Source organism: Eurytemora carolleeae, unplaced genomic scaffold (genome assembly GCF_000591075.1).
Source record: "Eurytemora carolleeae unplaced genomic scaffold, Eaff_2.0 scaffold26, whole genome shotgun sequence".
NCBI lineage: Eukaryota > Metazoa > Arthropoda > Copepoda > Calanoida > Temoridae > Eurytemora > Eurytemora carolleeae.
Genome location: NW_019396043.1, coordinates 94,651 through 104,992, shown reverse-complemented (window position 1 = coordinate 104,992; position 10,342 = coordinate 94,651). Strand labels below are relative to the sequence as shown.

The 10,342-nt window shown below is 34.7% G+C and overlaps 2 protein-coding genes and 1 pseudogene across 3 annotated transcripts in view; all 3 read left to right on the top strand.

The window, feature by feature from the left end:
- The first annotated feature begins 465 nt into the window (after positions 1-465).
- Positions 466-5,252, top strand: LOC111701317 (replication factor C subunit 2). Its single transcript, XM_023472552.1, has 8 exons — positions 466-580; positions 1,620-1,688; positions 1,948-2,050; positions 2,693-2,786; positions 3,223-3,309; positions 4,132-4,293; positions 4,605-4,779; positions 5,108-5,252. Exons 1-8 carry the CDS (start codon positions 490-492, stop codon positions 5,149-5,151), a joined length of 825 nt encoding a protein of 274 aa, XP_023328320.1. The 5' UTR covers positions 466-489; the 3' UTR covers positions 5,152-5,252.
- LOC111701285 (origin recognition complex subunit 5-like) overlaps positions 5,250-10,342 on the top strand; it is an 11,136-nt gene continuing 6,043 nt past the window's right edge. For both annotated transcript variants that reach the window (XM_023472493.1, XM_023472485.1), the window contains exons 1-4: positions 5,250-5,384; positions 6,337-6,421; positions 7,461-7,569; positions 9,765-9,828. In XM_023472493.1, coding sequence (XP_023328261.1) covers positions 5,261-5,384; positions 6,337-6,421; positions 7,461-7,569; positions 9,765-9,828 — 382 coding nt within the window. In that variant the 5' untranslated portion in view covers positions 5,250-5,260. The remainder of the gene's footprint in view (positions 5,385-6,336; positions 6,422-7,460; positions 7,570-9,764; positions 9,829-10,342) is intronic.
- On the top strand, positions 7,953-8,056 carry LOC111701484 (uncharacterized; annotated as a pseudogene).

The window sequence follows — 10,342 nt, the reverse complement described above, 5'->3', positions numbered from 1 at the left end:
AAAAACCTGAAGTGTTATTATATTACGAAAAATAAAAGAGTTAAAATCCCGCGAAATGTCTCCGAGCTTAGAAATTCTTTCTCTGAGCCTCGTACTGTGATCTCAGCTTGCTGAACACTAACAAATTCAAAATTGATTGATAATCGTTTATTTCTATATACCTTATTACTGGTATCTTAAATCTTGCACATTCAAAACAAAACATAACATAAACCTGTCTGGCGTACACTTTTAAACATACACTTTGAACCCTTCTATTTTAAAAGACGACATTTTAAGACCTTTGTAAGACGACGGTTTAATAAAGAATGCGGCAAATCTCGCATTCAAACCCGCCAAATTCTACGAAATAAATAAACACTTTATTTATACATTTTAAGCAAGAATATCGCAAGAAGATTGTTAATTACAGAGAAATTATATGTTTTTCCAGATCTTGACTTTTTAGTTGCCATTTTTAATCGTTATGATTATGTATTTCAGCCTATAATGGTTGAATCTGAGAAACCCAAGGCTAAAACTGAGAAACATCTTCCATGGATTGAAAAGTATCGGCCTGTAGAATTCAACCAAATTGTTGGTAAAAGTGATTTTTTATTCTCGATCTAAGATATTAGATTTGCACAGAGGCGTACAAGGGGGTCGGTATAGGGGCTCAACCGCCCCCCCCCCTCATATGATCAGTGAAATCGGGGTTTAGGGTCCCAATAGATGCTAAACCTAGAAATAAATAAAAAGAACTAAATTCCTGTGTACATGCTAAACCTAGAAATAAATAAAAAGAACTAAATTCCTGTGTACACCCCTGGGTTATTTCCTAGCGAAACTTTTAGGAACCTTACCCTTTTCCCAGCTGTCCATGCCGTAGAGCTTGGCCATCCCATAGCCTGTCCTAGCTTCAGTGTTCTGCCCAGAAATTGTCTTAACCTATACTAACTCTTAAATAATAAAAAATAAACTACCATTTTTATTTTGAGAAAAAGCTGAACTCAGGCCATTTTTTAACAAATTGATCTGCCAATCTTAACACTCTTTAAGAGGGCTTATCCCATTTGATGCTTTTCGGACTCTCTTCCCCTCTTATCAACTTCATGCATCTCTATTGTAGCTCATGGCTAAAGTTAGATGTTTGTAACCCCAAGTGTCCGACTTCATCTGATAATAGTTCTTGTGGTTAAAGTGAAAATAATATAGTGGCTAGGATAGGCTTCGTGGGGCGATTGTAGCCATTTAGGGTCCGTCCTAGTGAACGATTTTTGAAAAACCCCCCCCAGCCCCCCCCCCCTCATATCAATTTTGTACATGACGAAATTAGTAAATTAGTATTTATTTATTATTATTTAGGGTAAGGTTAGGTTAAGATACTTTCTGGGCCGAGCGCTGCGGCTAGGATGGGCTAGGGGGCTGAGCGCTGCGGCCACGGGTTAGGTTAGTTAAGACACTTTCTGGGCCGAGCGCTGTGGCTAGGAGAGGCTAGGGGGCCGAGCGCTGCGGCCACATGGTCAATAATATCAATGTCTAACATATAAGATCCATGTACAAAATTGATAGGAGGGGGGGGGGGGGGCTAAAGAAAACATCATTGTTGAAACTCTTGACACTTAACACCTTTTCTTCAGGAAACCAAGAAACTGTTGCTAGATTATCGGTCTTCGCTCGCGAAGGAAATGTGCCAAACATTATTATCGGTAAATTTTATTAATAGTGATTGCTATATGTGTTTTTGATACTTTTTAAGTTGTGAAAATGATGGATAAAATACACGAAATAGATCAAAAGGGAATTATTTTCAAACATATCTTCTCTTTCATTTTATGTTAACAAACCGTTTCTTTAAATCGATTGATTTTGACTATTAATCGATTAATCACTTAAATGGTGGATAGATTATTACATTTTTTGAATTGATAAAATTAATTTTGATTGATCGATTGATTGCTTGATTAGCTGGTCCCCCCGGAGTCGGGAAGACGACAACTATTCTCTGCCTGGCTCGACATCTACTCGGCCCAAACTTCAGGGAACTATCTCTTTTCATAATAAAAATGTTGTAATTTTTCTATAAAAATCAGCCTCCCTCCCCCATTACTGTTTTTATTCGCCGAAGGATGAAAAAGAGCGTCACAAATTATTGTTAAAAATATATATCCCTGCAGCGGACTTTTGAGAAAGGTAGATATTGGGAATTAACTTAGTAAAGCTCAGAAAACTAAAAAATTGGTGAAACCATTAGTGAAAGTAAAGAAATAATCCTAATCATTGCTTATAATTACGGAGGTAGAGTCTAGATATTGTATATTCCTTTTTGAAAATAAATCAGATGAACGTAAGCGTAATTTCAAGTGACCCTCCATTTAAAGATTTCATTGACCGATTCACGACAGTGCCCTTGAAACCTGAATCTGTTCAAAAATGTGGATGATACCGTTTTTCTGACTAAAAACGTGTTTATTTCTGTTTTTCCATTTCCTCTTAAAAGCAAGAAATGCGCAAGTTTCACTTTCGCAGCAAATCCGCAAATGAAAATAAACAGTTAAAAGCAACAAAAACATTGACATCTGATTTCTGCTTGGATCAGACAAAGCTTTCAAGAGTATCGTTTTAAATCTGGCAATCTTTGCATTAGAAGGGTCACTTGATATTACAGCTATAGTCGTTAATAATATTCCTTTAATTATTATTTTTTTTTTAGATTTGCCCTAGCGTGCAACTCAAGTGAGAAAATCATCGAACCTATTCAGTCTAGATGTGCTATGCTAAGATACAGCAAACTAACTGATGCGCAGGTCATTTTTTCATAGATTTCATAGTTGTTTTTTTTTTTTGGGGGGGGGGGTTATTTATTTTTGGATAAATGATGCTTATTGTGGAGAATGAGTAGTTATGTTTAAGCTTTTATTGTACTTTAAATTCCGTCTTGCCTAAAGTTTTTTTTGAATTCTCCAATTTCTAATTTTTTTTCGCTTTCATTTCTTTAAATTTCTTTCAATTGACTACTTCTAATCTGAGTTCTATATCTTGGGACCGTATTTAGTGAGTTGTGAAAGGTCGTTGAACTACATTCTTTCGGTTCAAATTCTGAATCTCACCGATTCACTCTCCAATTCATTTCCTTAATCCTCATGAATCTTTAACAACGTCGGTGATTTGAACCTGCGGTAGGTAGTTCAACATACTAAATCCTGTCCGTGAGCTCTGAAAATGAATCCGTCCTAACTCCAGGTGCTGGCTAAGATACAGGAGGTGTGTAAGGTGGAAGGAGTGGAGTATAGTGATGACGGTTTAGAAGCAATTGTGTTCACTGCTCAGGGATTCATATCAGACTTTTCTATCTACATTCAAAAGGACGGTAAGCGTAATTTCAAAATCGGCCATGCCCATTTACAACGCTACCTTTGAAACTTCTGATACAAAATCCGGAAGATACTGTCGTTTTTGTGTTTTTTTTTTCTTCTGTGAGTTTCTTCATTGCTTCTAATAAACAAGAAAAGTCATTTTCGCACAGGTGTTAAAAATTTGGTTCAGCCATGATGAAAAGTTACACTGCCAAAATCACTTGGATATGTTAGGTATGTGTCTGTAGGTCTCTAAAAGCAAAAACAGTAATTCCGACCTTGGGAACTTTTCTGATTTTTGGTGGCTTTTCGCGGATTTTCACATCTTTCAATTTTTTTAATTACTTTTTTTTTGATTGTTTCACAGAAAAATAAAAATATGATTTGGAATCCAGAAAAAAAAGGAATTTGTTATTAAAAGCTTTCAGAGGTATTTTTGCTATCTTTGCATGGAGGGCCACTTAAAATTACGCTTACAGTTCATTTAAGATAAAAAGAAATAAATGTGAACATGAGTTCTTCGCAATTTTTCTTTAAGTCCAGATAAAAAATAAACCACGAAATTTTTGATTTTCTCTCAAATTCAGGTTCTACGGAACCGCCACATGATTCTTATTATTTTCAGCTTGATTTTCCTTTCTATTAAAGGACAAAAATTCGAAAAAATAAAAACACATTTTTAATTGAACTCTGGTCCAATTATCTTGTAAGAGTTAATCTTTAAAAAGTGCTTTCTTGTCAAAAAGGATTTCGTGGGTTTTCTTTATTTCAAGTCAGGTATGATGACTGGCTGCAGGGTGACATGAGACAAGCGTTGAACAACCTGCAGTCCACCTACGAGGGGTTCGGGTTCGTGAAGGCCGCCAACGTGTGGAAGGTTTGTGATGAACCTCATCCTCTTCTTATCAAGGATATGCTCTCACACTGCGTCAAGGCAGACATTGACGAAGCCTACAAGGTACAATTTTCGGAGAAATAATTTTTAGATTTTTTAACAAAACGCTAAATTTTGAGTTATTTGTTATCTTGTTTTGTGCTTGAAATATTATTTGATCCTTAAAAATTTAGCTTTCATCTTATAATTGTTTTGTTGTTTTCTCTAGTGCGCGTAAATGCTATTTATTAATTGCCCCAATTGTCAATTTAAATAAGATCAGATTTGTGTAGTTTTTAGGTTAATGTGCTTTTAAACTTTAAATTTGATTTTTGCTATTTTGAAATCGTCCTTGTAAATATTTTCCGGGAAAGCATCTATAATCTCTTTTGCAGGTGATGTCCCACCTGTGGAAGCTGGGATACTCCTCAGAGGACATCGTCACCAACATCTTCAGGGTGTGTAAGACCCACAGTATGGCGGAGAGATACAAGCTGGAGTTTATCAAGGAGATAGGACGGACTCATCTTCTCCTAGTCCAGGGGACATCTTCGCTTATTCAGTTATCAGGTTAGGTCCACCCCTCTCCTCTCCTCACCCACTGCCCTCCCATCCCCCTAATTTTTTAGGGGTTTGTATGGAATTTTTATTTTGAGAAATGGCTTCAATAATTGTAAAAACAAACCTTAAGATAATAATTTTATCATCTTTATTACAATTAAAGAAGTGTCATAATTAGTTCCAGGTAATGGAACATAAAAAAAATCACACAGACTTACAAAACAGGAAATAATTTAAATGTTAGTTTTTTAGTTATTTATGGAGATAAAAACATAATTTTAGAAACATTCTATAATATATAATTCTCTTGATAAAAGTTTTATTTGTTATTTTCTAGGATTGTTGGCCCGTCTTTGCCAGGTTTCTCTTACTGTAGAATAAAACCAAGAATCTCCGAAGAAAACAGCAAAAGTGAAAAAAGATTAATTTTTAAAATCAAGATATTCGTCAATATGTGATATTTACCAATCTGGTATTTCAGAGCTGTAAAATGGGAGACGTTACTCGTCCCCTATCCAGGGACGAACAAATAGAAAAGTTGAGACTCGTCCTGGCAGGTGGACCGGGGATATCCGTCCCGGAAACTATTTTCCTGCACGGACTAGGCGCGACAGGTAGAACTGTTTTCATTGATAAGAACATATTTCTAACTAACTTGGGATCTCATATTTTATCCCGCCGTTTACCCGCGCTTCGTCTTAAATTACGATTTTGGCTATTTTTCCCTTAAAAAGTCGACCTACTCAAGTTTCAACTAAAAATCTGAAAACCAAACTAAGAATATCCTTGTGGTTTTTCTGAGTTCCTAAATCAAAATTTGAGGCATATTATTCAGGAGGGTCCTGAGTTATGATCGGACATACAAACCAAATAAAGAAACAGAGCTGATTACAGCTTTAAATATATAGACTAGCTGGGGAACCCAGCTTTGCCTGACAACCAAGTTATCCCAAAAAAGTCGCCTAACTCAACTTAAAAATCTCGAACAGTCCTGTGGTTCTACCAAGTGCCCCGATCAAAATTTATTTGGCTTACCGTCCCGTTTTGCCTTAATACTAAATAGTGTGTTTATGGTGTGTACTGTACAACTTGCTTTATATCCTTGAACAAAGATTTATACTTTATACTACTTTATAACTAGCTTGGGAACCCAACGTTGCCAGGTCGATTATTCGCGCTTTGTTGTAAATTACGATTTTAGCTATTTTTCCCGATAAAAGTCGACCCAATCAATCTAGAATCTCTAAACCAAGCTAAGAACATTCCAGTGACTCTCCCGAGTTCCCCAATCAAGATTTGAGGCAAATCGGTCCAGGGGTTTCCGAGTTATGATCGGACAAACAAACAGACAAAAAGAGATCACAACTTTTAAATTGATGTGACTTATAAATAAAGTATGTTTTGTGGCCGCAAAAGTGATTTTTTTAATAAAACCAAAAAAAGGGATTTTTTTGCTTCTTATCCTTATTCCTTAATAATAAAGAAGTAGCAAAAAGTTGCCCTTAAAGGATTATTTTGCCAAAATCGTATACAGTCAGATTTAATATAATAATGAACTATATATAGGCAAGACCCGTGTTATAAAATGGGTTCTTGAAACGGAGCAGATTCAGCACGCTGTATTCCACTGCGTAGAGATGTACAATGTCAGGTATACTTCTTAATCTCATTATTATTAAAGTTCTGAGCTGAGAACCTTAGAATGAGATATCCTTAATCCTGATCGCTTAATCGTGATTATCCAATGGACACACTTTTAATTTTCTTTTCAAACCGTTCTTTCTTGGATATAATAAGGAAAAATCATTTTTTAATTTAGAGAGTCCTTCCCGTTTCTATTTATAATCTTAAATGGCGCGCAAAATTTCAAATTTATCGGCTTTATATACGCGACTCTGGTTGGTTGAATTTATTCACTTTTCAGGTTACCAGTACAAGATAAGGTTAGTCTCGATATTAAGAAAAAGAGAGGATCAAGCATTAATCTCGATATCCACCATTCTTAAGTTTTCAGTTCTGAGCTGAAAACTTTAAAATGGTATATCCTTAATCCCGTTCTTTTAATTAATCTAGAGATTAATAACAAGAGGAGAGCAAGCATTATTTAATCTGGAGATTAAGAAAAAGAGTGGATCAAGCATTATTTAATCTGGAGATTATATAACAAGAGGAGAGCAAGCATTATTTAATCTGAATATTAAAAAAAGAGTGGATCAAGCATTAATCACGATATCCACCATTCAAAAGTTTCCAGCTCTGAGTTCAGAATCTCTGTATTATAAAGCGTTCAATATGTTTCCCTCCTCCCTGGGGGGTTTAATTTGGTTTAAGGATACAACTCTATTTTTCTCAGCATCATTTCTATAATATCTTTTGGTGGATTTCAACGGAACTTAATCCTTCTATTTTAAGTTTTTCAGGGGTGTATATTTTCTCGAAAAATGATTTTCCCCCTGAAATTGATAAATAAAAAAATAAAAAAATTTCGCTGAAAATAAAGGATTATTCGGGGAAAATAGATGAATTTTGGGTAAACAGTATCACAGACAATGAAAAGAACTTGTCTTTTGATGTTCAATCATCAAAAATCATTCGCTCCCAGGGGGGGGGGGGTAATTCTGGAGAAATAAAGAATCTCCAAACATGACGATTAAATTTTTTTTGAAAATTAATGAAATTTATATCTCTAGATTGATGCTTGAATCCCTTGTGGTCCAACTAACTGGAGAAGAATCAAGAAAATGTGAAAATATTTCAGAATTCATTTCATTTCTTGGTCAGGAGCTAAACCCTAAACAGGTTGGATCAGATATNGGGGGTAGAAGTTAAGTATATGGCCGGAAGAATATCACATATCCCTATTTACCAAATTTTGTATTTCACCAACGGTGCGTAAATATTTTCACACTGAACGTAGTGAGGTGTGAAAATACTTTCATTTGAATGAAACTACATTAGATGCCACTAGATGACTCTAGTAGTGCTAGTTTAAAATCTATGTATGTATGAATGTATTTAAGTTTTTACAAATTTTTCTTCAAAATATTTTCTAATTTACATAAAGCTTTAATAAACTTAATTATCTGTTTAATATTTTTTTCAATTGCATCTTATGTGAATATACTCGCAGACTCGGCAGGGGGGTTGAATCTTTAAATGCTCAGAGCAAGTTGTTGTTAATTATGAATATACTTCACAGGATTATTTCTGTAGCATGATTGACAAGTTTCCTGTCTGAAACTTGAAATCTTACTCAGCCATGATGATGAGAATTGAGACACATGGTCTGTTCAGAGGGTGATTAAGTTACTTTTTTAATCTGAGCATAGACAGGATTTTTATGGTTGGGGGGTACCCTGTACACTGACCCTGTGAACGCCCCTGACCTGAGAGAGCTTATAAACAATATTTTAGGCTCATATTTAGTCCTATTTTTAGTTGCCTAATTAGGCGGGCAATCCTATTTTTTGTTGCTTTATTAGGCGGGTAATCCTATTTTTAGTTGCCTAATTAGGCGGGCAATCCTATTTTTAGTTGCCTAATTAGGCGGGCCTAGTTGCTTAGATTAGGCAGGGTTGGACGCATTGCCAGCTGCCCCAGCTGCCTTCCATGGTAGCTGTAAATGCCACAGCTGGGCACACAGACACACACATACGGACAAATATAGCGAGACCCCCTGTCGGGATATTGAACTTGTAACCCCACACCTTTTCCGTTCTGAGCACTGCCTAAAAATGGGCTTTTCAGTTGTATTTAGTCGAGATCCTCTTGATGAATGATAAGTGTCTCAAGGCGCCTAAATAATACTGACTACTAGTCACAAATAGTCTCTAAAATTTGCGACCTTGGTCCACCCGGGTAATTAGTTTTATTTCGATTCTTGGTCAGGAGCTAAACCCTAAACAGGTTAGATCAGATATAATTAGTTTTTTTTCGATTCTTGGTCAGGAGCTAAACCCTAAACAGGTTGGATCAGATACAATTAGTTTTATTTCAATTCTTGGTCAGGAGCTAAACCCTAAACAGGTTGCATCAGATATAAATAGTTTTATTTCAATTCTTGGTCAGGAGCTAAACCCTAAACAGGTTAGATCAGATATAATTAGTTTTAGTGAACCAAATTATATTAGAATTTTACTTACGCTTTCACTGTCAAATTTTACCGTCGACATTGACGATTTACAATTCAATTTTTTAAACTTTAATATGTATTTTTATCAAGATATAACATTTTGGTTTCCTGGTTCCGGATCCAGATCCAAGGGGCAAAATATCAACCAAAACCTTTTTGCCATCAAAACACAAATCTCAACGATTGAACAATGAGAAATTATTAGAAATTTCCTAATCTCTGAATGGTTCATAAGTTTTAGCATAAAAAAGGCGTAAAAAAGGAAGAGAAAAATCCGGATCAAAATACAATAGATTCTAAGCACTGCCTGAAATGCTTATCAAATAATGTAATGTTCTTCTTTGATTTTGATCTAAAGGTTTTAATCGTAGGCTCTAACAAAATATTGAAAAAAAATGTCCGTACCTTTCAGAACTTATTTAAGGATAAACATAATTAAATGTAACATGGTTTGTCCGAAGGTACTAATGCAAGTGAAGTTAATTGCAGTTGCGTATACTCTGTGTACATATTAAAACCATTTCTCTCTGGGCGGACTTTGTAAACAAGAATAGATGCATCAGTGTTCGTTTAGTACCCGAGGAGGTTAAAAGCATTTAATTTTGATAATTTTGAAAATTTACATAATAGTTTCCTATGACTAGAATATTTCATAGATTATTTTTGTGAAAATTGACTCCATGTTAGACTGTGACATCCGTTATGTGTTTACTTTTCCGCTCAAAGAAGTACTCTGTAGTACAAAAAATGCTTATACCTCAGAAATAACTTTCCTTACATTAGTACCTTGGTTTATCCCGTTAATTACAAAAAAATTCGGAATTTTTATTATTATTATTAATAAAAAGTTGTAATTATTCAGGTTTACGTGATATTGTTTGAAGAATCAGAAAGGTTTCGGGACGCGGACTCACATTTAAAACACGGTAACAACTAAAATAAAAAATTGTTTCCACATTTTCTTCGGAAATGTAATTTTTAATGTTATTTTAATTTTGATAAAGGACTTGCATAGCTTAGAGATTGTGTTTTACTTAACTTATTTTTTAATTTAAATTGTTTTTTACTAATTCTTATTCAATTCTGGTTTTCTTTGTGTGTTTTATTTTAACGTTATTTTTCTCTGTCATTGGTTTTATTAGTGTTAGTGTCTTTTATACTGTTATTTTCAATGCTATTCGTCGGTTTTCTTTTTTTTCTTATTGTTCTAAATTGTAGTGTATAATCATGACTGAAGTACTAAAGCCAGTACTTCAGTGTTGTTAATTTCTGGATCAAGCCTTAATCTTCATCTTGTGTAAACCTAGGGATTAATTTGATTTCTTTTCGATATTCATTGCAGTTGGTCATACCCTGGAGGGATAACTAAAATAAATAGATGAAGCTTTAATTCTAAAATTTATAAATGCCCAAATTTTATATTGAGATCAAGCGTTCTAA